The 26,912-nt window shown below is 54.2% G+C and overlaps 4 protein-coding genes across 4 annotated transcripts, besides 2 other annotated features; 1 reads left to right on the top strand and 3 right to left on the bottom strand.

The window, feature by feature from the left end:
• Positions 1-1,687: 1,687 nt before the first annotated feature.
• Positions 1,688-4,604, top strand: VTJ04DRAFT_5944 (uncharacterized protein; the record flags this gene model as incomplete). The annotated part of the gene is made up of 3 exons (XM_069364113.1): positions 1,688-1,849; positions 1,917-3,470; positions 3,528-4,604. The coding sequence occupies 3 exons, from the start codon at positions 1,688-1,690 to the stop codon at positions 4,602-4,604; spliced, it is 2,793 nt and encodes a 930-aa protein (XP_069217972.1).
• Positions 4,605-5,187: 583 nt separating this feature from the next.
• VTJ04DRAFT_5943 (uncharacterized protein) lies at positions 5,188-8,307 on the bottom strand (the record flags this gene model as incomplete). Its single annotated transcript, XM_069364112.1, has 1 exon — positions 5,188-8,307. The coding sequence occupies one exon, from the start codon at positions 8,305-8,307 to the stop codon at positions 5,188-5,190; it is 3,120 nt and encodes a 1,039-aa protein (XP_069217971.1).
• Positions 8,308-14,793: 6,486 nt separating this feature from the next.
• On the bottom strand, positions 14,794-15,858 carry VTJ04DRAFT_5942 (uncharacterized protein; the record flags this gene model as incomplete). Its single annotated transcript, XM_069364111.1, has 3 exons — positions 14,794-15,193; positions 15,260-15,793; positions 15,854-15,858. The coding sequence occupies 3 exons, from the start codon at positions 15,856-15,858 to the stop codon at positions 14,794-14,796; spliced, it is 939 nt and encodes a 312-aa protein (XP_069217970.1).
• A 3,487-nt stretch (positions 15,859-19,345) lies between these two features.
• VTJ04DRAFT_5941 (uncharacterized protein) lies at positions 19,346-19,738 on the bottom strand (the record flags this gene model as incomplete). The annotated part of the gene is made up of 2 exons (XM_069364110.1): positions 19,346-19,440; positions 19,507-19,738. The coding sequence occupies 2 exons, from the start codon at positions 19,736-19,738 to the stop codon at positions 19,346-19,348; spliced, it is 327 nt and encodes a 108-aa protein (XP_069217969.1).
• Positions 19,739-22,178: 2,440 nt separating this feature from the next.
• Positions 22,179-22,226: a sequence feature (Short protein (VTJ04DRAFT_5940, KAL2118981.1) was converted to a misc_feature.).
• Positions 22,227-24,775: 2,549 nt separating this feature from the next.
• Positions 24,776-24,796: a sequence feature (Short protein (VTJ04DRAFT_5940, KAL2118981.1) was converted to a misc_feature.).
• Between the last annotated feature and the right edge of the window lie 2,116 nt (positions 24,797-26,912).

Here is a 26,912-nt window from a genome sequence, read left to right as displayed (position 1 = left end):
GTGTTGGTCAGGTTTTAAGACAAACGGGCAGCCCAAGGAAACCGAGGAGCCTGGACAAGCCGGCAACAAAGTGGGCATGCCACGGTTGCAAAAATGGGCCCTTAAACCCTCGAGACTTGAAGAAATGCAGAAACTCACCCCGGCTTTTGGACAACGTGGTGTTCTTGTCCGAACCCCCAAATGCCGCGCGTAGTTTGTGCTGTGAAGCAGGCAGAAAGTGATGGGTCGGGCAGAGATGACGAACGCGGCCAAGGTCGAGGTCCAGAGGAAGCCGCGCCAAGCTTTTCGGCAAACAAGGATGTCTCGTTGGCGCCAGGGGCAAGCAAGAAGTGACCTTGAGAGGAGGGGCTCGACGGTGTTCTCTTAGCTGGAAGTTGAAAGAGAGCTGGGAATCAAGAGCCAAATAAATACTACTGGTAAAATATTGATGTAGAAAATTTAAATTAAAACAGAATACCGGGCTCATATGACCTTGAAGACCAAGCTCAAAGGAGAGGCCTTTCCGGTATGCAGCTTCTTGGGCATTTGTCTCTGGGTGCCCGGAACCGCACGATGCAACGCGGGGGAGACTCAGAGTGCGGGATGGCCTTCCAGGTTGCCAATAGATGAATAAAAGGGTTGGGGCGACAGCTCTGCCGCGCACAGCTTAAAGTCATTCCCATAACCATGCAATGATGGAGAAACAGCCGGGAAACATGATTGACGAGTTTCGGCGCTGTGCTCCATATCCAGGTGCATACATACGTCGGGCGGTTGCCGAGTGGCCTTACCAGCAGCCCGGAACGCTGGAGCTCTGGACGGGAGCTAGGATGCAAGCCTGGTGGAGCATGAACCTGGACATGAATGCTTGACAGCCTTCCAGGCAGGACTTGTTGTTGCTATTGGGAAAGGAGGAGGTGGATTGTGATATCATTTCCGACTTCACACATGAACAGAAACATAAATTGTTAGGCATGTGGAACTGAGAGCTGACTTGTCCATGAACCCTGCGTCTCGGGAGTTCTTTGTCTCCAGACTGTCGAGGCCCGGAAGAACCGTTCCATTCGAGCTTCCAGGTTGGCAGGGTCGTCTCCATTGCTTGAATGGAAATGGCAGGTGGGGTAGTTCCCCGCTCCCATCACCTATATGCCGCCGCTTCCTTCCGGGATGGCATTCAACCCATGGTCTCTGCCCCGAAAGGGAACCCGAACCTTCATCAGGTGAGGGCAGGTACAGCCCGAGGGAAGTTGCTACCGTTGGACAAGAGACAAGCCGTTGCTCTGAGTGGTTGCCCTGCTGCCTGGGAGGGTTTTGGGCATCCTCTCAACTTTCAACTCCGATAATTCAATCCTGGACCTGGTCTTCCATCCATCTCACCCACGACTCAGCCGTCGTCTCTCTAAGTCCGACCTCCCGTCTTCTCTCCAACCTCTCACCCTCCCCAGCCCGTCATACTCCAACTAGGAGAAGCCGGACCACGTTCCCTCCGTCTCCAGCACCACAATCCGGATCCCAAAGCCCTGATCTGTCTTACGCCGTCTATTTCACCTTCAGTCGGGCTGCTTCGACTACACCCCGCTCCATAACCGAGTCTAACAACCACCAAATCCTCCTAGAAGCTTCATCGTTGCTATCATCTTCTATCCGCCTTCACTTCTGACTTTATCCTCAAGGTCCCGCACATCTGCGGGAACAGTTGACCCACATCATGGACGGCGAATCGGTAGCCCATCCCCCAACCGTTTCAAATACGGAATCTTCTGGCCTCGCCGAACCTAAAGCCGATGAATCTCGGCCCGTCACTGAGATAAAGCGCCCTCTTCAGCTGCTGGATCTTCCCATCGATATTCTGCAGTTGATAGTTAATGAGGCATGTCATGCGTCCGCTGCTTCGAGCCGCAAATCTCCTCTTCTAACCTTTCCTCGCGCACTTTTAGATCTCGCGCACCAGCGACCTGGCCGCCCTTGCACGGACCAACTCGGCATTCTACCGTCTTGCCATTCCTCAAATATACTCGCGCTTCGACATAATATGGCCTACCCCCGATCCCTCCCCTCGCCACTCGTCCGGCGTCGATGCCCTCTCCTACGGCCTGTCCACCCTCTGCGTAGGAAGCACCTTTGCCCAAACCGTGAACAGGCTCATCCGCCCGAACGCTCCTCCCACCTCGAAACTCCTCGAAACCGACTATGCTCAGTACACGCGCAAGTTCTCCTTGGGCAACGGCCCTCCGGATTGGGTTTCCGAGTACGCCGTGTATAGGGAGAGCGGCAAGATGCTCGGCACCCTTGTAGCCCAGGCTGTCTCCAAGATGAAGAACCTCGAGTCTTTCACTTGGGACATGCCCACGGGTGTGCTGTCCCGCGTCTTTGAGGCCCTCGCCTCCCTGGGACACCAACCAGACAACGAATGTAAGCTCTCAAGCGTATGGGTACGCTGGCACGAGCACATGGGCCGTTACAATGGGCATCGAAGGAGTTCTAGTATCCACACTCCGGCCAATGCAGTCCCCCAAGGTAGTCAGGTTACCTCGATCGGCATCGTGCTTCCTCCCAACACCGTCATTACAGTAAACCCGCCTGTCCGCAAATATTCAGCCATCGGAGTCGAGTACCCCACCTTCAGCGTCCTCCCGCCACTCAAGAGCTTAACCGTCCTAGAAATTGACCAGGTCAGCTACCTGGATGAAATGGCTATTCTCATCGAACGCTCCAGGAAGATACTCCAAGAACTCCGCGTTGGCTTGTCAACAAAGGTGCCCGCGCAGCCCTGGGCCCTGCCATGGGATGGCCCTTCCCTCAAACAGGTGGACAATGAGACGTTGTGTCCTATGATGAGCAGCATCGGTCCGCGTCGTCTGGGTGGCGTCCTCGGCATCCTTGTCGGGAGAATATATGACATCAGGAACCGTCGTGTCTTGGAGGATGTGCCTTCGAACAAAGCCGAAAGCGCCCATAAGCGCACCGAGGGCATCCTCAAGCTACACACCCTTGAGCTCGATTGCGTTGCTCTGTCTCTCCATGTCTGCCGCGTTGCCTTCGACTGGTCTGTCATGACCAAACTCACCCTGCTCGAGTGTCCGTTCAGTGACGGTCTATGGAAGATGTTGCACAGGCAATTCCGCCCCATCAACAACGGCAAGGGCTCGGTTCAGTACCGTCTTGCTCTCAAGTCCATCCACACAGATTGGACGACCATTTCACTTATCAACCTCATTGAGGGGGCGCTGCCCCCCAACTCGCTCGAAGATCTGCTCCTTCATGAACGTCGTCGCACCCCACCACTCTCCATCGATACGGTGTTCCTCGTCATCAAGAGGAACCAGCAAAGCCTCCGCAGGCTCCTCATAGACAGCACAGCCAAAGTTTCTGGCGGCGGCCTTGCTCATTGGCGCCAATGGGCACTCTCCAAGCCCTTGGTCATGTATCTCACAGGCGGTCGCCTAAAGAACTTGCGCGAACTGTCTGTCTCATTTGACTATCGTGCCTGGGTATGTTCGATGTCCTAATGTATGTATCTGTTCAGGCCATGTTAACCTCCAAACCAGCACAATTTCTTGCGGCGTCTTCCCAACCTTACAAAGCTCGAGGCTCTTCAAATACGCCATCTTGCCAACTACCCCGGCAGCGGTTATGTCCCGCATGAAATTGCCCAGCAAGTGGTTGACATCGTTTCCCTCCGACCGGAAGTCCCTCTGCGCTATATCGGCGCGGGGCCAAAGCTATACGAGCTCACAGAACCGTCCAGTGATGAGGATTCCGATTCCGACGACGCGTCTAGTGTTAGCTCGAGCTCTGATGAGGAAAACGCCCAACCCAACGGCCCTCCAGGACCACCCCTCCCACCTGGTCACATCCCACCCGGTCCACCCGGTCCCCCCCCTCCCCCAATGATGAACCCATTCACCCATCATCCTCCACCCTTCGCGGCACCACAAGGTTTGCAAATCCATCCAAATGGCTTGCACATGCCTGCTCCTCCTCCTCCGCCTCCTCCGCCAGCACCGGCACCCCCGACTATTGCTGATGTGCTGCCTGCGGACATCGATGTGAATTCTGAGTTTGACAGTGCCGGGGAGGAGACTGGCGAGGAGACGGGAAACAATGAAAACACGGGGGTTGTTGCGCCTGATGGCAGCGCGGGAGGTGCCGAGGAAGCAGGCGATGTGGCTCAAGATGGACAGAACGGCGAAGGGAACAACGGCAACGCCCAGAACGTCAGTGCAACGAATCCCCCAGCCGTCGCCACATCAGAACCCGGAGAGGAAGCGCAGACTGGAGGCATACAGGAGGCAGAAGCAGGACAACAACCACCACTAGCAGCGGAACAGCAGCAAGCAACGGAGACCCAAAACCCGCCACCCTCGGCGGCGGCGCAAACCACGGTGGTTCCGCCCGCTCCTACCCCTCCTCCACCTCCCGGTACCAACTGGGGAACTGGCACTGCCCCTGCGACTGTCCCTGCCGACCAGTCGAGCAGCGAATCCAGCTCCGATAGTGATAGTGACAGTGAGGATGACGACAAGTCCAACCCTGGGCGCGCTGGCATCAGGATGAAGTTGAGGGAGATATGCTTCTACGAGGATACGGCCGATATTTTCCGCGCGGCAAACTGTCGGTTGTGAGGCGTTTGGCGAAGGGAGTCGGGACAGTTTCTTTGGTCTGCGGTTGGCTATACCCAGGGTACACATAAGGTAGAAAGTGGGAAGGAGAACTGGGACTGGGCGTCTAGGAGCTCATCCATGAATCCAGTGCGGAGGTCGGGAGGGTTCGCTCGATCCTTGACACTGGATACATATTGTGCTTGGTTGGAATTGGTTTGGGTCAGTTGGCCTGTGATATTTGGAGTTGGTTTGGCCGGGCTTCATATGGGAATGGCATGATAAGCAAGCGCTGTGAGCAGTTTGGTTGAAGCGAAGTGAAACAAGTGCCGTTAACGGCCGGCGGCAGCTTGTATGAATCATGATTCATGAAGTACTTGATGAATATGATATACCCAGTTTTCTGTTCACTCTTGTTATCTTGTCTAAGGATGTGATGGACTATTTTTTGGATCTATGGCAAGCCAATCCATAGGTGAAGAGATTAGGCTATCAACATCCCGTCCGTCATCAAGTCCATTGGAGCCAACCTCCTGACACCCTTAATGCCATCAGTAATACGATTTATTACCTACTCTCAACCCCCATTCACCACCACCATCATCAATCACTTCTTCACCAACCGATACTTGCCGCCCACGATCTCCATCTCCCCCGCCGCCACCTTCTCGGCCAGGAAATCCTGCAGCTCCTCGTTGCTCCACGCGAACCCGTCGGCGATGAGCATGCGCATCATCATGGCCATCTGCGCCAGCGGCATGCTCGCGCTCGCGTTGGTCAGCATGCCCTGGACGTAGCGCCAGTAGATTTCGCGACGCTCGAGTTCCTTGGCCGAAAGGCCTCCTCCTGGTTGAGGGGCAGTGCCGGTTTCGTCGGGCTTCTCTTCCTCCATCGGTTCGGCACCCTCTGCATCAGCAGCAGCAGCTTCTGCCGAGGCGTCAGGAGCGGCGGCGGTGGCAGACGGTTTCTCTTCGGCGAGGGACTCGACGACGGCAAAGGTGTTTGATCCTTGCCCGCCGACGCGACGGAGCACGCCCTGCCCGACCCAAAACTGGCAGGCGGCAGAGATGAGGTCTTCGTCCATCTGAAGCTCCATGTACAAGTCGTCGACCGATTTTTGCACTGCGGGCGCGGAGTCCTCCCCGTCCGGGCTCTGGAAGGCGTAGATAACCGTCGCCTCGACCGTCGAGCACTCGATCTCGAGCTTGCGATCGCGCAACTCCAGCTCGACGTGCGCCCGTCCAAGTTGGTTCAGCCACGTTAACTTCCTCCGCGACTTGAGCGCTTCGTAGCCCTTCTCGTACCGCCGCTGCTGTTTCTCGACTTCGGGAGGGAGGAGGAAATGTTCCCTGTCCAAACCGGGCCAGAAGAGCCGCGAGAGGATGCGGGCGTGGTAATCCATATCCCCGCCGTCTTCTTCGGCCTCAGCCCCTCCCGCTCGTCCAAGCTTCCGCCCCACCGCGGCCCTCCTCTCCCTTGCCCGTTCGCGGCAAATGATCCCGTCCACCCTCCTCGAGTCCTGCACGTCGCGGATCATGACGTCGCACGCCTGCAGGCTGGCCTCCCCGAACCGCCGCTTGAGCAGAGCCAGGACGCGAAGTTCCTGGTCAAACCGCGACGCCGAATCAGCCCGGCCGCTACCACCGGCATCGTCGCTGCCGCTGCTATCGGCGAGTAACCGGTCCGCCATGACGAGCGAAAACTCCTTGATGAACGTATCCCCGCTCCCCAGCGCGGCGATGATGGTGCCGATGACGTCGACGGTGCGCGAGCGGCGGTAGCCGTCGCCGGCGTCGATGGGGTCGGGGAGCCAGTTCATGTCGTCCCAGTCAAGGTCTGCGGGCGCGTCGTCACCGCCGCCGCCGCCGCCGCCGGAGGGTGAGGCGGCGCGGTTGTGTTGTTGGGATGGTTCGTGGAGGAGAAGAGCGAGTTCAACCAGCTTGGGAGGAGGTGGTGGAGGGGCTTTGGAAGAAGATGGTTTGGGTTCAGGGCACTCGCTGTAGATGACTTTCCTGGATGATGGTTTCGAGGGGGACGGTGTAAAAGGGTCGTTGTTGCCGGCTCGGCCGCGTCGTCTTGACCGGCCTTTGGGTTCGATAGATGAGTTGTCACCCCGGGCTGCACGCATCTCTTCCGGACTCGCAAGTAGCCCCGCGACGACGACGCGAATAGCGTCCTCGCGCTGACACAGATACATCTGTAAGCCTCGCTCGACACTGCTCAGCAGGACCCTACTCGGGTCAAGTGCGTGCAGGGTTCGGATGATGGAGATGTATGTCCGGAGGATCTCGAGGGTACTGCATCCAGGGTGGAGAAGGCGCCTCTGGAGCGCCTTTGAGAAGCTATCTGTCAGCTGTTTCCGGCGAGTCGGAGTGGTGATGGTGGCGCGCAGGTCGTCCAGGGCGGGTCGAGAGTTGGGCCATGCCAGTGCTATGTCGAACAGTTCCTGGATGCGAAGCGCAGCCAACCTGCCAAGTGCCAGGCTTTGGTACATCTTGACGTCGGCGAGAGACACCGGCAGCGGTCCTTGGGGATTATTGCTCGTGATGCAGGCCAGGATCTCACAGGTCAGGCGCGCGAAGTGATTCTCTACCCAGTCTCCGAGCGTCGCGATACACGGTGACGCGGCTGACAATGACGCAGCCAGAGATGCGGCAGGCATCATGGGCCGGCTATTCTTTGGTGACCAAACCCCAGCGAAGGAACCCGTGACAAACTCTGACATGATGGCGTCCATGACCTCGGCGAACAAAGTCTGGAACCGCTCGCCCGTCAAGCCGACATTGTGTAGTTGCTGGACCAAGCCGATGAGGCGCTCCTTGGCCGCTTGCACCTTCAAGTCCTCCGGCTCGGGGATGACAGGACGATCTCTGCCTCCTCCCGTCCCCTGTTCTGGCAGCCCGAGTATCACTCCGGCCAGGCGGAACAAGACGACCTTGACAGACTTCATCAGGCCTGCCGGGGCCGAATTACTAATGAGCGCATGGAGATCCCGACGGAAGCGATCATTAAGCAATTCGGCGTCCTTCGCTACTTCCGGTGAAACATGAGTGAGACGGGCAAACCCTGACAGCAATAGGTTAAGGCCGTCAAAGTAGAGACGCAGCGCCGACTCCAGCGTCCGGATGCTGCTCATGACGATGACCATGTGTTTCTCATAGTAGCTATCCTTCCTCCACTCATGCGCCAACCCCAAAGCATGCCCGTCATGAACCCCATCATCACTTCCATCTCTGTCATCGACGCACTCGATCAAAAGGGGCATCACTTGTTGTGTGTAGTGGGAGCGTACTTGGCGGGCATGCCACGAGAGGAGATCGTCAGTACGTGCGGCAGCGCCGGGCAACACGGCGCTTGCATTAACGAGGACCTCAAAGGCTTCGTAGAAGTCGGCGGATGAGGTTGATGACTGCAGCTGCGGCGCGGCGACTAACGAGCCGGAAGGGTTGCCACCTGTGGCGGATGTTGGGATGGCGATGTGAGAGGTGACAATGCGCCAGGCTTTGTCGTATGTTGCCTGGTCGGCGGCAGATCCTGCGCCGGGTGGACGTAACAGCGGTTCTGCAGGTGTAGATTGCACAGAAGGATGATCTCTGCGACGCCCCCGAGTGCCGGATACACTGTCTGGGGCCAAAGGAGGGGTAGGGTGGGTTGTGTCGGCGGGGAAGACAGACTGGAGCAGGCGGCGTTGGCGATCCCGCCACTGCGAAGCCACGGCAGCGGGCATATTGGGAGGCGCTGTCAAGCAGGTGGCAGTCAGACCTCGATGTTGGTTCCAGAATGTCAGAGCTATAGCGGAAGCTGACGGAGGGGCCAAGGGACGGGCGGCAAAGTTGTCCTCCCTGACTTCTTGGTGCGCTCAGATGATCTCACTGGCCAAAAGATCCAGCAGCAAGCCCACTGAGAAAACCAAGATGGTGTTGGGTCGGCCAACGCTGTATCATGGGGTGGATGTTTACCGGGATGGCTAAGCCCAGTTGAGTTTCAGGAAGGTTCCGGCGCTAGAGCACCTAGAGGGGTGAATCATCAAAAGATGAAATGGTGTGGGTGTATTGTCAGCGTCAGAGTCGCTTGATGGCGAGAGTTGTCGGTTGGTGGCTTTGAAGTCGCCCTCGTCACCGTCCAACGCTCTACCTGACGCTGAGGATTCGACGGTCGATGTCGGCCCACCCCGCTGGACCGAACAGCTGTTGAAATACTGAGGCAGTATAGCCTTGGGAGCGTGAAGCAACAGCACCCCCAAGTCAGCTAAGGATTGATTTATCCTCAAAGACGCGGAAACCAGCTCAACTGTCACGGGAGCTCCGCGGTCATTCCATCATCGTTGGAGGAGTGGGGTTGAGCCAAGTCCACAGTCAGTAAGGCACCTGAAGGGACCAAACAAAGGATAAAGCCCAGAGCGAAAAGCGGGGGCTCTCAAAACCACACACAAGGCGGCGGCAGTCGAAACGAATGCTGACGGAGTGGATGAGACGTCGGGTTGGAGTCGTGTCCCTGCGGCGCTCTCCCACGGCGCCAGGTGTGTCGGTTGGGTTCCGAATCGCCCTTTGACAACCTTGAAATCCAGTCCACAAATTCCAGGCTGTGTACCCGCCAGTTTGGGTTGGCTGTTGGAGATGCAGCGGTGCGCCTTGGCGTGGCCTGAAATGATGGCCGGAGTTGTTGTTTGGAGTTGATGAAGTTGGACGCGAATGCCAAGCCAACCCGAAGACATGGACTGGGGTTGGGAAACAGCCGCCGAGACGTGCGGCTACGGTGGATTCCTACCAAGTTTGGTATTATGCATATAAGCAATTTATGTGTTTTGATAATGCGATACCCCTAAACTGGGTTCTTCTCCTTTTTGCCTGTGTCTGGCCTCCCACTCGACTTTCGGATTAGGGACCATATGCAAATGCATGGCACAAACAAGAATATGCAGCGTCACACCGTCATTCTGCAACATGAACTTTTCCCAGAAATGTTCCTGACATGAGCGGCGTCGAATAACTTAGCCGCGTCTCAGTACGGAGGACTCCGTACCCAGGACCAATGCTCTGAGAACACGGAGTACTAGGTCCCAGCTTCACCAGCACCCATGGAAGTTACCATTCATTTTTTTTCCTGCTATTATCAGCACAACTAACTTCTACAACTGCTAGCCGGCAGAAGTCAGCATGTTTCAGCCCCCAAAGCCAGAGATCGAGATCCGTGGATGGGGGCCAGGCACCGATGACACCGCGGGACACAGCCATCAGGACCGGCCCATTCTCAAACGTGTCCGCCCGATCCCGACTTCTTCATGGGAGTGAGTTTGGCCCCAATGTCGTACCGGCGCCCGCGGTGTGGCTGAAGCTATTTTTTGCTGCTGCCTACGCGGAGAGTATCCAGATCGTTCATCTTATCTGATGCCGTTCAGCACAACTCAATCGATCCCTCGAGGCTGAGCTGATCTATTCCTGTCATTGTTTGAGTCCGAGATTAATACCTATGCCTGGTGCATCGCAGCAACCAAGTGCCGAATCTAGATACCTACCACCGGCAGCCACACCGGCCAGGCCGGCCGTGGGTCTCCGAGATCCGGGATGAAGACGGCGCAGCACCAACGGAGCCAGTTCGGCACTCCCGGATAGTCGTTGGATCCCAAGTCCACAATGCTCTCTGTCCTCACTCAATATTAATAGTACAGTAAGCACCAGAACCCACGCCGCAAACATCAAGACACCTGCCATCTCCCCTTAGACCATCTCCGATCCATTTCTCTCTTCAAACCAAAACACAAGCGGCGTCAAGTTCGAGAACTTCCCGATCGGAGGATATCCCGAGCCCCTGAAGTACAACAAGTGGTGTGATATCCGATCAGTTGGTTGACTTGCCGACCACCAACCGCATGGGCTAGTTTCCCCGGAAAATGCCACTGGTCAGGCCACCACATACCAATATCCGCTTGGAGAACGCCAAGATAGAACGTGAAATGTTGGTCTGCTGTGTTGGTTGACGGAGAGTCTTGCGAGAAACCAGTCCGTGCCCTGCGGATGTAACCCTGCTACATCCATGTCTGCGATGTGACACGGCGTAGTTCCGCTCTCTGAAACCAACAGACCGCCTACGACAAGGTAATTAGTTGTAAGTTTTCTTGTTGCTTTGTCCCGATCAAATGATTTCACCAACCAAGCATTCCGAAGAGCCGGATGTGCATACTCGGAACCAAGCTTTGTCAGGGGACGGGCGACCTTTGGCCGAAACTCTCTAGACCTTTTACCATCCGCTACTCCGTACAAGTATTAATATGTGCTGGCTTCTGTTTTACTTCGTAACTCCCAAGAGCTCGAGACTCTGAGCTAGTTTCATCTCCTCTCTTCCATTACCCAATAGGTACTGTATGGACATGGTTCGACAAGCTAGGGCTTGGGCGTCCGGAATCAGTTCCGTCGTATCCCGGCCAATCATCGACTCCATTACGTACGCAGTATGAAGTGTGTGTGAGATGCTGTAAAATACTGTACACAAGTAAACAGCGACTTTAATTTCACGGCGGGATCCCTGTGTTGAGTCTTGAAGAACCTCATGGGGTCGCCGTTGTGGAGGTCTCTTGTGAACCTGGGGATACGGTCGTTGTACTTGTGGCGTCGGTCGGAAGAGTGTATGTAAGAACTCAAATTCTTGCATTGCCGAGCCATGGGGGCTAGGACATGGCGACATTGCCGATGCTAGAGTCCGTGCGGCCAATATCCAGCGATAAATGCGCATACTCTCTCAAACCTGACCATACAAAGTAAAATCTCGTAGTTCCAAGGCGCAGCGCAAATCCCCTCACCAACCTACGTGAACCGCACACGTGTAACGAGGCGTTCGGCATCAAGATGCATTGGCTCTGCATCACAGCCTGATATCGGCTGGGGGGGGGGGGTTGGGGTTTAGTTGATATGAAGTCAACCTCGGATGTCCCAAGAGGACTGAACGCAACTCAAAGAAGCAAAAGCGTTTCCCAAAGCCAACCAGACGTGCAGCTTTTTCGGCCCCCAACCCGAACTGCCTGCATAGGTGACTAGGAGCGTCTAGCGCGTCCAGCCGCTAGTTTGCTGTGTAAAAACCTAACCTCAAGTGAACATATCTGCCTAACTAACGTGACGCCTTCAGCTCTCCACCGCCCGCCACCAGTTCGCTCATGTGGGAATTTTGCTGGGGGAGGCGTCCAACTTTTGAGGTGCTAGTGGAGGATTGGTAGTGAAGAAACATGCAAGATCGATCACCGCGGGCCAGAGAAGATGGTGGCCTGGAGTCAGTAACGAACAGGAAAATGGAATTGGTGGCTTGCGGGTTTGTGGCGAACATCGCAGCTCCGATGGGACACAAGGTTGCAGGAAGCTGAAAAGCATAATGCTCCTCCCGCCGCTTGGGTTGCGGGCATTGGGCAGGCTGGCAGGCTGTGAAGACTGTACGCCACCGCCCCCCGTCGTGTGAGAGAGCGAGCGAGTGGGATTGTTATCGAACGACGCCCTGAGCAAGATTGCCTTGTGCAGAATATGCTGCAGAATATTGCTCTTCGTGTCACTCCTTTTCTGATGTTCACGAACACAACAAGGATGTCTGTCCAGGTTCCGAGTCCTCGGGATTTGGTTGAATTACACTAGCCCCTGACGTTGCACAGGGGTTGTTAGCGTGGTCTTGTCTTCCGCTCCCTAATGCCGTCTTCACCGATATCCTGGTCTGGAAAAGCGTTCTTGTGGAGTGAGGATGTCGCTGATAAAGTTCTCTTGGGTTGATGGGGAGCAAAGCATGCCGTAGTTCGTCAGGTGACAGTGTGCGGCACCGTGTCTCCCCTTGAACATTGAAATGAACCCCTTGACCCTACTCCGTAGGTGGTTCCCGATCAGTTCAAGTCCCATAATGACTTCATTTTTCCATCAATAACTATCGTCAACATATGCCGACACTTTTCTCCTAGCAAACGCCATTCAATAACACAGCTGGAGTTACTCACCGCCGACAAGGTGGTGCGCAAGAATTCCACCTCCCGCTGCGCTAAAAAGCTTGTGCCGGACGTCACCCGCAACCCAGCAAGCTGGAGAGCTAGAGCCTCCTCCCCCAATCTTCCTTCGGCCTAGCTCCGGCACCGGGGGTTCGGATTCGGATGGGTCGCGCCTCCACTCTCCGGAGCTCGGCGGCGCGGGCCGGCGTTGGGTCCAAACTCGGACCCATCGGACCCATCGGACCCCCGGATGTTGCATCGGAAAGCCGATCGGTCCACATCGGTCTGGGTCTGATCAACCGCTAGGATTTGTCATGGATGACAAGTGAAAAACTCATCAGTCTCGGGGTTTCTACGGATAAACTGTGAGCCCATTGTTGTTGTTGGACCGTGATGCATGTCAACACTGTGTTCTGCACGGTCTCGGACAGATCTTGCATCAAGTCAAGCCCCAACACCAAGATCCAGCAGAGCACCTAGTCTATACACATACTCACAAGTTGTCATCTCTACGTATTCGCTTTTCTCACAGAACATCCATTCAAGTTACTATTCCCAGTGCGGCTATGTTTTCCCGCCCACTCCGACAACTCAGCACCCAAGTCCCTCCGAAGCCAATCCGTCATTGTTTTGAAATATAAACATTTTAACCTTAAAAACCGACCCTGCTTCAATGCTTGGATTCCAGTCAACAGCATTTTCCGCGTCATGATTGGCTCAATACGACTCAGTACCACCTGATAGAAAGCCCGAGCCCCTGGAACTGAGGGACGCCCCACCCCGCCGGGGGAGTTGAGCGTCTGGTCGGGGCTTGGCCTGCCAGACCCATCTGCAACCTCTCGGAGATCTGCAACGCTGCGGCACTGGTGGATTGGGACTTCCAGGCCCGCAGACACTCGACTCGGAACCCCCTAAACTGAACCAAGCCAACCTTCCCGTGAACGATACCGAAGACGTTGAGCGGAATGAAGGAGGAACCGGGTGTCCTTGAAGAAAGACAATGCACACTTTGGACCCAGCAAAAACACCCACAACGGCTCGGCTCCGCACTGACAAGGCCCTCCCCCCGGCCAAACACGAGTGACAGAGACGGGACAACGGGATGGAACACTTGTTACGGAAAGGCCGGGAACTGACAAGAGGAGGAACCGGAGAATGAGACGCACGCACGGAACCTCGAATGCAACAGCAAAAAAAAACCACACGCTGCAAGTAATAGGGTTACAACAACCTCCTACAATGGTAGGTAGCTAAGGGGTAGGTTACGTAGGCCGGTCGGTATGCAGACATGGAAATGCTACTGCTCCAGTAATTGGGGAAGAAGAAAGAATTCGGCCCGCCGATGCATCCACACCTACTCAGGAGACATACCCAACCTTCTTCTGTCAGGTAGTACTCCGCGACCGTTTGACGGATCGTCTGCTGTCAATGTCAAGAAGAAATCCCCAAAAGTGGGGGAAGAACATCCCGTGCGTTCGTTCATCATCCCGCTTCGATGCAACTTTGTGGTCGTGGCAGTGGTGTTGTTGGCATGATGTTTTGAAACCTGTGCCACTGCCCCTGAGTGGGAAGTGTAGTAATGTTAATAGTTATCAGTGAACCTAGTTCTCAACTTGATGACATCTTGACGACGGACTTCGATGCCAGACGCATTGACAAAGATCACGCAACCCCACGATTATTATCAAAATGGCTAATTTCCAAAACCTTGGTTTCCTGTCTGGATGCGATCTCCAAAGTCCTACCAGTCCAAGCGACGGTTCAAATCAGAGAGACCTGGAGATAGATTCAAAGATGTTGTTTGTAATATAAGGTAACCCTTGACCTAACTTCTGTCTCCAAGCTTGTCCTATCCAATCCTCCCAATGTGCTTGGTATCTCCCTCCCTGTCCGCCAAAACAATGTTCCGTGATGAAGTAAAACTGAACGCCGGTAGATGGTATAATAGATAAAACCCAGACCAAATTGCCTCCATCGCCAGCCTAGTCTAACCAAAACGCAAAGCCAAATGTAGGTAACCCTAGCTCTTCCCTTTCCATCCCTGACACCTGGAAGACCTTCCATTTTCCTTCCAGTAGCCTGAAAAGTTCCTGTTGCAAAGGTCTATACTAATATCCAAAAAAGACACAAACGAAGGTTAATGTTGATGCTGCTGCAAAACCCGGGGGAATGTTGTTAACATGCTGTAGTCGAAGTAGAGATCGTTTGGAGTTGGCAGCTCCTCGTATTCCGCCCCCACAGCTCCATATCCTGGGCGGTGGCTTAGTTGGGCGCGGTGTTCGTATTACCGGCGGGAGCGAGCGTGGTAGTTCCGGTAGCCGTGCCGCTGGTGTTGGTTTTCGTGTTGTTGTTATTGTTGTTCAGGTTCTTCCGCTTGCACTTGTCGTGTAACAGATGGCCGTTCCGGGCAGTCGTCCGCGTAAACTCGGCGCCACAGTTGGGGCATGTGGCCTTGGCTGCCTGCCCTGACTTTTCTCGTTGATGCCGCAGCAGGTTGCTGAAGGTCGAAAACTGCCGCCCGTTGCACCCATGGTCCCAACACTGAGGCTTTGGCCGGCTGTGGACGACCCGTACTTGACTGCTGACATCGGGGCCTGGAGCAATGATCGGGTGGATGGGTTGTGAATAGATATTCAGACCGGACTCCGACACCAGTGGCCTGCTATTTGTCGAACTGTTAGATCACCCTCGATTCTCGACTTTATTCCACAGTTCATTCTTCACTTACCCATACTGCGACGGCAAGCCCGGAGAGGTGGACGGTGGGTAGCCGTAATCAGCGGGTAGATACGACTGCGAGTAAGGGGCCGTGTACATGCTCGACTGGCTGTCATGGAGGGGCGCAGTGTAGGCAGGAAGGTAGTGTGGTGCCGAGGGCTCTGTGAGCAACGAGAGCTGTGCCGGTGCCGTGGTGTACACGGGCAGACTCGGGGATGCCGTCGTCATGTTCGGGATGGCGGTGATGGCCGTCGAATACGTAGAAGATGAAGAGCTCTCAGCCCTCCGGCTGCGAACCTGCAGCTTGGATTGATGCCGGGCGTGGTCTCTCTGGCGTTTCAGTTCTCTCTGTTCCGGAGTGAGGCCGACTCGTGGCGGGCTGGCTGTAGCTGATCGCGACTCGCTTGGTGGGCTGAGACTAGCCTCGGAACCATATGGCTGATAATCTGGCGGCATGAGAGAGCTCACAGAATCCGGTACCGGCCAGGAAAATGCAGACCTGGGGCCCATAGCAAATTGCGGGTCGTATGAAGCTGCGACGGTGCTGTTGTTTTCGTGGAGTCAGCATTTCTCAGGCACTAAAAATCTGCCACAAGACACCTACCTCATGGTGGAGTTTGTCTCGACGGAAGAGAGCGCAGGTGATGGTACTGAGGATCCAAGGCGGTGGTCTGGAGAGTCTATACGGACCAATGACGTCCCGGGCGTGCGTGGTTGTGCTTCTCCGTACCACTGATTTCTTGACGCCACGCTTCCGTCGCTGAGAGGAGGGAAAGGGTGTTGATTCTGAGAGAGTGGGGGAGAAAGGTAGCTCGGAGTTTCGGTGAGGTTTGGATCGAGATAGCTGGGTGAAGCAAGTCCTTGAGAGGATGGGGTTCTGCTGCTAATGTATGCTCGGGTCTCGTAAGGTGAAGGCTCGGGGAGCTGGAGGTTGGGGGCCCCTTCGGTGGTCGACACTCCACTGGCGGATGGTGACCTGGTGTTGCGTGAGCAAGTGTCGTCGTGGTTTTGACTTGAGTATGCCGAGTTCATGTCTTTCTTCTCCTTGATCTTCCTTGCGGGGGCGGTTGAATATGTATGCGGGACAGGTTGAAAGGGAGGAGTGAGGCACATACTTGAAGGAGCAAAAGACAGCTGACCACTCCTGACGGAGGCGAAGCCTTAGTTATTATAACAGTGGATTGCCAGATACCAGCCCAAGCTTGGTGATGCTTGCTATGTCTTAAGACGAGCTTGAGCTGTACGCCGTAATGCACCTTGCCTTAAAGGTGGTCGAGCAACGCCTGATGGCAAGGGCTTAAGTATAAACTCTCAGGAGAGGAGCCCACATACAGTATGTCTGTACATCCCCACACATATTTGGCGTGCCCAGAGCCGACAGCTGGGGGGGCAAGGGGAATCACACCGTTGTTGACTACAAGGGTTGTGAGTGACAGGGTGTGCCAGCGGCGGCGGACTGAGGGGAGGGTGGGTGGTTAGTGAGTTGGGCATTGTTACGGGGTGGTTCCAAGCCAGGGGTCCAAGGTATTAGTGTATGTACATACTGTACACCCCCCTCTATTAACCCACACCCCAATCCCAACCGCATTGATTCGATCGGTGCTTTTAGTTGGGTTTGTCAAATACATACTCCGTACTTGGACTGAGAGGATAATGCGCAGCATCAATCGGAATCCGGGACGGGTCGGCTTGATGAGGGCCACAAAGTCGGGGAGAAACTTTGCGCAGGCAGAGGACTGGTCCAAGACAACACTTGACCACAACATTTTGGGTTCTGCTCGAGCTGCCAGAGCTCCTTACTGTGTCGAAATGTCGAAGTTTCAACCGTATCTTTTCACAAACAGGAGGAAGATTAGCAAGGCCAGCGGTGCGTGCGGGGGGTTGAAACAGCTGTGGTGGCTGTTCCTAGGCTCCAACATTCTCGGCGTCGCCTGTGGACTGCTGTGCCGCTGGGCCGGCTCAACGCTCAATGTGCCGTGACCGAGAACCCAGAACCGTCCCGCAAAGAGTTGTATTGTATGGTTGAGACGGTACAGAGCCATGCCTCAATGGTGCATCCCGGCCGTCCATGACGCGGCTCACGGTGGGCATTTCGACGGGTTTACCGTCAAACCCCAAGGTCTGGGCAAGGTTCAGCAAAGTGACGACAACCTTCAAACACCGCACCATGCCGCCGGCAATACCGCGGCCAACAGCTCTTGCAACATCGCGTAAAACTGTCCTCTCATCATGGATTCCCACCATATCTTGGCGGCTGTTTGCTCGTCTCTCGCGGCTGTCTGAATCGTTTGTCCAAGCCTCTGTCGCGGTGGGCCAAACCCGGAACGCCCACACGCCCAGATTATCCAAAAGCACCAGACAGGCAAAAGTCCCCCAAATCAGCGTCACGTACAGTGCACTGTGGGACAGGGCAGGTCGCCGTTGCTACTACCGGGGCAGGATTTACGGATAGCATGGGTGTGGGGGCTATTTTCTGTTTGAAAAGTGAGGAGAGCTACGACATTGGGGATGTAAGTCAATTGTTCGAAGAATGATGTAAGATGATTAAGCTTCGGCAGAGATAAAAAGATTGGTGAAGATGACAAAAATTAATCGTCGAAAACCCGGAGTTCTGACTGGGGAAAGAACGAAAATGATGGAAGAGGAGGTTCAACGTATGCCGCTTAGATGCATATTTTGCACACACCTCCGGGCAAGCCCCACCCTTATCTTATCGCACAAGTGAGCACGGCGCCAAGACTGTCCAATCGATGTGCCCCAGACCGACAGGGTGCACGAGCCACGGCGGCAAAAGACCAATCAGCTCCGTCACTCGCACTTCCAAGAAGGCTCGCGCGCACCTCTGTCTGGGCGACCTGCAAGCGGAAGTAGGCGCAGCTAGGCTACGACTTTCGACAAGGCATTTTGGAGAGGCTTTTGCCAGCCCTATCCATTCCTACATAGTACCTGAATTTGACAGAGATGTAGGTTGTGGTCAAATGGCCCGTCCCTGAATTGCCGACCCGACCTTACATGCCGCCCCGGGACGCTGCATTCATGGAGACTACCTTACCTATCTTAGGTCCCAAACGAAGGTCAGGTCGGGTCTTGCATAACGGTTGCCAAGATGACCTCCGTTCTCTAATGTTTCTCGAAGCTCCGCACGAACCGCCCGCTGTGCCTGTGCGGCACTTGTGTCCAAGAAAACTGACGCAGTACAGGGCCTGTTGACTGGCTGTTTCGCCAATACCTCAGCGTTGCTTGACTCTGAAGATCAGCACCACCGGCGTTCCCTGTCGAGTGAGCGAGGAATGCCGGTACCAACGGGCTCCGATCGCCTCAACGAACTGCCACGAGGGACGGAGCATCAATGGAACTTCTCACAGACAAGAATCCACGAATGCGAGTCATCATTCGCCATCTTTTTCGCACACGCCCCGATTTCAGGTCTCCGAATTGGCCCCCATGATCACCGCCACACTTCACCCCGCCAGATCTGCAAATGGGGGCTATCTGGACCCCTCATCTGGCATACATGCTGCCGCACCGCCCACGCTTGTTAGGTGCGTTTATTGTTCCTTGCGTTGGGGGCGGTTGAGGCTGATCACCATCTGGGCAAGGAAGAATCAGGCAAGCTAGGATTGACCGGTGAATTGCTATAGCCGACTGATGTCTTTACCGCTTGAGATTTTACTCCATGATGACCCTGGATGCAGACCAGCCCGCCACGACGAGGACACCTCATGGTTCGAGCATTGACCAATTGGTGAACCCATGGGGTTTGTCGGCCTCAGCTGCGCGTAGAGCGTGGAGACGACGTTACAACCGAAGACTAAAAGTAAGATAGGTAGAGTTCCTGTGTAAGCATCATGCGTTGACTGAGGAGATTCTGGACAGATCGGGAGAAAGTGCCAAAACCAGAGTCAGCCATACGGAAGCAACCCAACGCTAGGCTTACTCAACATTCGGGTCGAGACCTCTCATGCCTCTTCGAAGACCAATGCAAGTAGATGCAAAATATCTTCGGTAATTGCATTCTCACTTTCTTTTTCTCACCGTGCGAGGCTCTCTTGTCACGGAGAGGCTACGGCAAAACACTGTGTCGGGTGCTGGCTCGTTAGCTTGGGTGTCCCCGCCACGTGCCCGAGCCGCCGGTCCGGAACGGCGCTGAGGTCTTGTCGACGGCGATCCCCAATCCCCCACCACACCGCCCTGGACCCAACCATCCGACTGTCAAAGCATACGGTTATTTGGACCTGGGCGCCCAAATAGAGTTACCTGTTGGCTGCAGCGCTTCATCACTGTCCGCAATGAGGCTTTGGGCCGTGTGCGTCTCGCTGAGTCTCGGTTTCGGGATTGCTGCCTCAGTCCATCTCAGGGACAAAGCAGGAAAGAAAGCGACACCATATTCAATCCAGGAAACGCGCATTGGTATCCTGTTGCCTGACAAGGCTTGGAAAGCAAAGTGTGGCGGGCGCCAGGCCGAACGGGCCGTTTTGGACCCCACCATGCCGGGTGCACGCGCCGATCTCGAGACATACATCCAACACACGATAGTGTGTGGAGGATTCACACTATCGCATGTCCTCACCGTCCCAAGCCATTGGATCGTGGCGGGATTTGCTTCGCCTGCTGTTTTGAAACGACCTCCGCCGCTGTTGATAGAATGGCAGTGCTTAGAGTCAGAGGCGGTAGAGTTATTTGTCCTGAAACTCTGTGCCTTAATTATTATTATCTCAGGGAGGTCCAAACAGAAACCAAGTATGAATACTCAGTAAACCCTTCCACCTGACGGAGGATGAAGCATGGTCTTCCATTGCCTAACGGAACCACGTCCACGTCGTTGGGTCCCCTCATGATCTGCGGTCACCTCAATAAACAGCCACGTTGATGTCTCCCGACCCTCTTCGCCTCAGCATGGCGTCTGCGAGATATTAGTAGGGCGTTGGCCCAAACACATGTCCCACGCGTTAAGACACAGCAGCTGAGGCTGCATGTTTGGCGGCTACCAGCCCAATGGCGGCGTCTTGGGCTGCTTGGGTGCGTCTGAAGCTCCAAGATGACGACCTTGGTTCAGATTCCAGACCACTTTGGTGTTTAGTCGCAGACGCAGATGCACATAATATTGGTCAACTCAAGCGCGCTTCCCGCCCACCTCCACTCACCATTGACGGAATACATACACTGTAGGCCAGCTAGAGAATCCGCTGGTCATGGGATTGTCTTAGGGATGTTGATACCTCTAGGTTGGAAGCAGACCAAAAACGGGGAAGGTATTGGGGGCTATCGGGGCTCGCAAAACCCTGCAAAACATCCACCACCACTCCACAGTCATTGGTTCAGGGTGTGCCTCTGTCATAGCGCACCTGCCATCGGCGTCGCAGTGCCGTGAGTCCTTCTTTCCGGGGATAAGTGCCGGTGAATGAACACAAGTTCGAGGAAGGTGAGTGCGCCGAAACTTGGGGTTTCTTCAAAGTCTGGAACTTCCAGGTTAGGTCTCCGTTTACCCCATCACTTACTTCTCTTCAACCTTGCCCTTTCGTCAAGGAGTTTCCAACTTCGAACAATTAACACCCCACCCATCAGGGGAGACAGTCATCAACAGCATCGGCGAGAAACCACAATCTCCAGAGTTCTTCACCCCCGCTTCGGAACGCATGCCAACGTCTTAGGGTGTCCGCGTGCTGCATGTCCCTTAGGACCGGGATGGCTTCACTAACCCATCGGAAGCCGGGGTGTCTCCAGGGATGCATGGATGCTTTGTCAGAATGACCAACAGCCAACGTTGACTCCACGCCAACGCCGCAGGGCTGCATCCGGACGGCAGCAGCTGACGAGGTCCCGGCATGCACAACTGAGGAGCAACGACTCATGGAAGGTGATGGCAGCGGGGAAGGGGGACGTCATGTTGTTGGGGCCCTCCGCTCTCCTCCCTGGCACAACGTCTCCGTATGGCCGGTGAGTCCACGTCACTTCATTCTGTCGCCGCCGCCTCTTGCCTGCCCTGACCGACTTGACCAAGGCGTCTTCAAGCCGTCTTGTATGGAGTCGGATGCGAACAACCGCATGAAACATCTGCAGAGCACTGGCACTGGGCTGCAACGGTTTTCAATCCGCGTTGAACCCCCTCGTGCACTGCGCCGATAACCCTCTCCGCCGGGGCAATATCCCGTTGGCGGAGGTTGTGTTTGTTGGTCCAAACCACTGATACCCGAGGCTTCGTGCCGAAACCTGCTCACCGGTTCACAGACAACAAACCAAACTCTGCCAGCCGACCCTGTGATGAACTAGCTCGGCCTTCGATCTGTTCGCTCTGTTGCAGTGTTCTCCAGGGCCGATGTCACTGTCCTAGACTATGCAGCGGGAACAGTATCCGTCCAGGGAGAAAGTTTGTCCGGTCCTCCCTTGCCTGAATAACACCGCCTCCTGAGAAAGGCCGCTTCCATAATACGGAGTTCAATGGCCTCGAACAAGCTTCTCGATCTCGAGGCCGTTTCTCGGTCCCCCAATCTGGTTCGGAAGATGCCGGTTCACCATCAATCGAAGCTTTTCGGTGAAACACAAGGTCGTCTCATGAAGATCCCGATCCCTGACGCAGCGCGAAAACCCCGGTCGAACCAGTCTAACATGTCTTCCATTTGATTCTTCACAGAACCAAACTGGAACAACGCCGCCAGGGTGATTGAATTGAACCCAATGGGTGTGGATTTCATTTTGCGGCGTGCGGCTCAGCAGCCACAAGCTCCAGTCGGGGGCCTCCATGGTTGCAACCCGCCGCACCTCACCCGTCTGACCTCATTCACCCTAGCTACCCACCATGTCGGAGAATGGATGCTGTCTGGTACTTGTTTCCGGGGAGTGTGACGAGACCTTTGCGACTGGCTGCGGATGGCTTGTGCCTAAACGTCCAATGGAGATCTTCGCACAACCGCCAAGTCACAGCTCTCGGGCTATCGTTGCGAGCAGCCCACCACGACAATAGTTGTATCCCGAATGAACTGTAGGGGACGTAGTCAGCATCATTTCTCGTGGGTGTATGCTTGGGTTTTGTGTTTTACGCACTTTTCTCCCTCTACTCCCCGATAGAATGTGCCAATGAAAGTTGCACGACATGTCACTAACTCAAAGTTTGTTGCTCCTCTTTGGCGGGGAGCCATCTGGCTGTGACCATAGATCTGAGAGAATAATATGGAGTAGACGCCGTCAGCAGCTAGCTCCAGCCTTACGATGTCAGCACTCTCTGGACCATACCTGAGCCTCTGTTTTCTTATAGGTGGGACATGGAAAGCTGACTGTGATTGTACGAGCTTCCCCATACAATCAAGCAGAAGCGCCTCTCGAAACTCCGACCCATGTCATAGACCACGAACTGGGCTGGTTTCCGGGTTCAAGAAACCAAGATGACGCGCATCACCGGACGGCTTGTTTTGCTTACCTCATACGCCGAGATGACCCTCCGGAGTATTAATCTCAGTTTATCCAGAGCCCGTTCTTGAAAGAGAAGGAAACCGTTGACCAGACCCGATCTTCCCGTCCACGGGTGATTCGGAGCAATATCCAAGGATGAACAAGGTTCGGCGGCAGGCACTTCATCTTTCAGCTTTGCATGCAGGTCAGACGTTGCGGAGTACAGTCTGAAACCTGGTTTTGGACTCAAGCAAACCAGCTTGAAAAGCCCGAACAAGAACCAGAAGTTACACCCGTTGTACAACCGTTGATGCACTTTACAAACATCACCGGCATTGAATTGAAACATAATTATCGCTCGAATTGATTGTCGTCCATTCATTTTTTCCGATTTTCCTGTAAAGATGCCTTAAATAAACATACCGCTACTGGCTGATGCCTACTAATTAAGATGTGTACGCGTGATGCTTTCTCGAGTCGCGACCCGGATATTGACGTTACACAACATACAAGGGTGTGGGGAGGTTGCGGCATAGACCTTGTGCTTGAGAAATAGTATTAATGGTGGTTGCAATCGTACACACTACTGGTACTGGTGGAGGTTCCAGCCTTGTTCAGTAAACGGCGACCTAACTTTGGGACCCGACGATTTGGTTATCTTGGGCAATGGAATGGGATGGGTTGCAGTGTGTCCAAACGGTTGTTGCATTCAGAGATTGACCCATTTCGAACAACCTTTTTCAATGGCATTGTTTTGTCCAGTTGTAAAATTCCTCCACTATGTTCACAATCTAAAGTCCGTCAAACCGGAATACCTATCAGCCTCTAATCTTATTTAGTATAGTCCCGGTGCAAATAGTCCAAATGTACGCATCTCTTTGGGTAATTAGTAGGTAAGTCGTGCATGATGATCCCAACCTACGCACAGATCCTCACATCCCGTCGGTAGTTCCGGTAGTTGAACGTGACGTGGTGAGATTCATTCGGATAGACGCCAGAGCCACGAGGGGGTTGATGGATGTTTCCTGCATAGGGTAACGACGGAAGAGGCCAGTATGAGCGAGCTACAATAGTGTGCCTTGGGCATTAGCTTGGGATGAACTGACCACGTTTCATGTTTCATCGAGGACTTTTAGTCCAGGGGTTGATGTTGACTCTCGGTATCACACGCAGTAAGGCGTTAATAAGCCGGATTTATTATGAGGCTCATTGGGAACGCGGGACCGGAACCAAACCTCCTGATGTGCACACCGAAGGATGGGTTCAATGTAACTGAACGTCAGAGCAGAGCATGAAGATTGGTAGATCATTGTGGGGGGGAAGATCAAGAGATCGTCAATATTTGGAATGATATTATTCATGTCAAGGGGTTTGAAGCTAAAACATGCTAACTCAAACTGTCGGCCAAATTGCTTTCATGTCAACCAGAAGATTCATGCTTGGAAATGCTACTAGATCTTAAAAAGTATCAAACAGAGAGCTGGATGTTTTCTCTGCCATGCCCCTCATGTTAACATAGTCCTGATGAAGCGCATGTAGTAAGCAGCTTCCAGTGGTAACATTGTCGCTCGCCCTTGTGTCTGCTCTGAATATACCTTCCGTTTATGACGAGGTTGGCCATTCCTGGGTGTGAGTTCGAGTCGGCCCTGTGCCGCCGCGAAGGATTCAAAACCGCGCCCTTGATACCGCCGATAACAGAGGTTTCCCCTAAAGGATTCAGAAAATGCTAGCCTACAAGCTACTAATCAGACGTTCAACGCATTGACCATTTCTGGGTGACTGTAGACACATCGTAGTATGAAGTCTCCACAAAGCTTAACTGTCGTGGAGGTTTCAACGCCGGAAAAGTAGGTACCGGCGTCGCCGGCATTCCCAGCCTACTTCATGATTTGTCTGCCTGGGTGCGACGCCATCACACCGCGGAAGGATTCGGGGTGGACCACAATCGCGTGCCGCCAACGTGATGTCCACGAGTGTCCCGTCCCACAATCCTTCAGCAACCATAACAACCGGGTAGGTGATGTAGCTACCTATGTTAATGTAGATCACCAGAAACGGTCACACTGCCGGAGGAATCAAGCATCTCAACACACCCCTTTCCAACTTTCGTGGGGCAGAAATCCGCCATCTTGTCAAATACCGGGATGTGGATGAGGATCATGGTAGCATACAAGGAAGTAGAAGCACCGAAAACCCCTGACCAGGGGCTCAGAAAGCGGCCAGGAAGGTGTGTGACGGGAGACAGAACATACAAGATCGTCGCAAGCACGGAGAATGGGATGGTTACAGCAAAGGAAGCATCTAAAGCTTCTACGGATACCGACGACAGGAACCATGTCACAGATAGATAGAGTCATGTGCCGTGGGCGAAGTAGTGTGAAAGCTAGGACCATTTCGTGGGGAGTAGTTCAGGCAATCTCTGCTTGCTTGCATGCTTGCATACGGACGTACCCGTTTGCCGTGCCGCAGAGCGTGTATATGGACAGACCACCGGGCACGCCGGCGTGGTGCAATACACGGCAGAGAGACGAGGCGGAGTCAGGGGCATCCAAAGAGGGTCACTAGACTAAGTAGCATGGGGGTGGACGGAAGCAAAGGTTGTCAACTTCGGACTCTGTACTGGCCCCGTAGAGCTGGCCTTACTTGGCCGGGCTTCTGTTGAATCGCTTTGTGGCAATCTTCCTGTAATTGCTCACTGGGGTAATCGATAATGCGTCCAGGCAAGGAGTTATGGGCACGCTTCTGACAAAAAAACCCACGCTAGCACTAGGCTTCCACTCCCCTGTCCTCCCCTTCCTCGACGGTCCTCTCAAGTATCGATATTCTTTCCTCGTTGCTTTGTTATGTGCTTGACCCTGACCTAGACATACAGTATCTGTGCGAGCCAAAGCCGCTATGACTGGTGCATCTTCCGCTCTGTGTCGTTCCTCCACCAATCCCCAATAACACCTTTCACGCTCTTGCTGCTCGCCATTTTCCCGGTCTCCCTTCGGCCTTATTGTAAGCAACCCAGGGTTCGGAGGACCCTTGTGCCCCTGCTTCGACCGGTAAATATGCACGTATGCGTTGGTTATTACAGATCCAGTATTGACGAAGAGCGAGCTACATGTCGGCTTGATTGCTCGGCCTGAATGTGGTTGGGTGTTCCAAGGGCATGTTCTGTTGGGCCCTCCTCTCCTCGGTGTTTGACAAAGTGTGGAATGTAGATCAGTTAGAGATCAAGCAAGGTTGTGAACGGCGCGCGGGTTTAGGCCTATGAAATCGGAAGCTTCGCGATCCTTCAAAGAGCCACACAGATGCTGTTGGTTCTGGCTTGAAACGGTGAGGAGGGCTTCGGTCAGTCATCCTGCATCGAACCTTCTGGGTCCTGATGTTTTGATGCTGCCAACATCGATCGTTGTGAGGGGCCATCATGCTTCTAGAATGTTGGAAGATCTGATGACACCTGGAACCTCAACCACGAACTCTCCTTTAACGGTTCGCTAAGTCAACCATTAATGCCTATGTTGGAGGGCGCCGAGACCACGGTGAGGGTTGACAGACCAACAGTCATGGTATCTGATGCTCAGGGTTGAGAAGCTTCAGAAACCGCGACTTCCAGTTGGGCATGGCCTTGCTGAGGCTTTATCACTAGGGTGAAAGACAAAGTGATGAGCTAGACCTTCTATAGAGGCAGTCCTGGTAGTCATCTCACGCCACCTCTATCTTGAGGTTACATTGGAGTCATCGTGGATGATGATCTCCAAACCTCGGGTAGTGTTTTGATATAATTACACTTCAAGAAACGTCACTGTCCCCTTTACTCATTAAACGTCATGCGTGTCGTGAACGGTGAGCTCTGAAAGCCCTCTCATTCATCCAAATATTCTATTGCTGATGATTTGGGAATGACGATGCGGTGATGGACATTGTGGAGTTTCGAGGGGGCATGTGAAAGCCAAAGTCAGGATGAGGACGAGAACGCAAGAGCAGAGAGAGAATCCCTGGAGGGACTATAAACGCATGTAACCAAGAGCTGAAGGAAGATATCTTCTCCCTCCGATGATCCGTTTTGTTTTACACCCGTCTCGACTATCCTCACATCTTGGATTGAGATACGTAGACGCCATTACTCCCATCCAAGCAGAATCCCCAACCCACTGGGTTATTAGTTGAGTGATCTTATGAAGGACTGATCTAAGATGTGAGCATATATGCGCTCTATTTCCTTCTTTATCGCTAATATTCCTCTTCCTTTGTCTGACTTGCTGTCTCTGTCATAATGGTTCTCTTAGCTA

This window comes from Mycothermus thermophilus (assembly GCF_041956435.1).
Source record: "Mycothermus thermophilus strain CBS 625.91 unplaced genomic scaffold VTJ04scaffold_4, whole genome shotgun sequence".
In the NCBI taxonomy this organism is placed as follows: domain Eukaryota; kingdom Fungi; phylum Ascomycota; class Sordariomycetes; order Sordariales; family Chaetomiaceae; genus Mycothermus; species Mycothermus thermophilus.
Note: the sequence above shows the minus strand (reverse complement) of the source record. Positions and strands in the feature narration are given on the sequence as shown.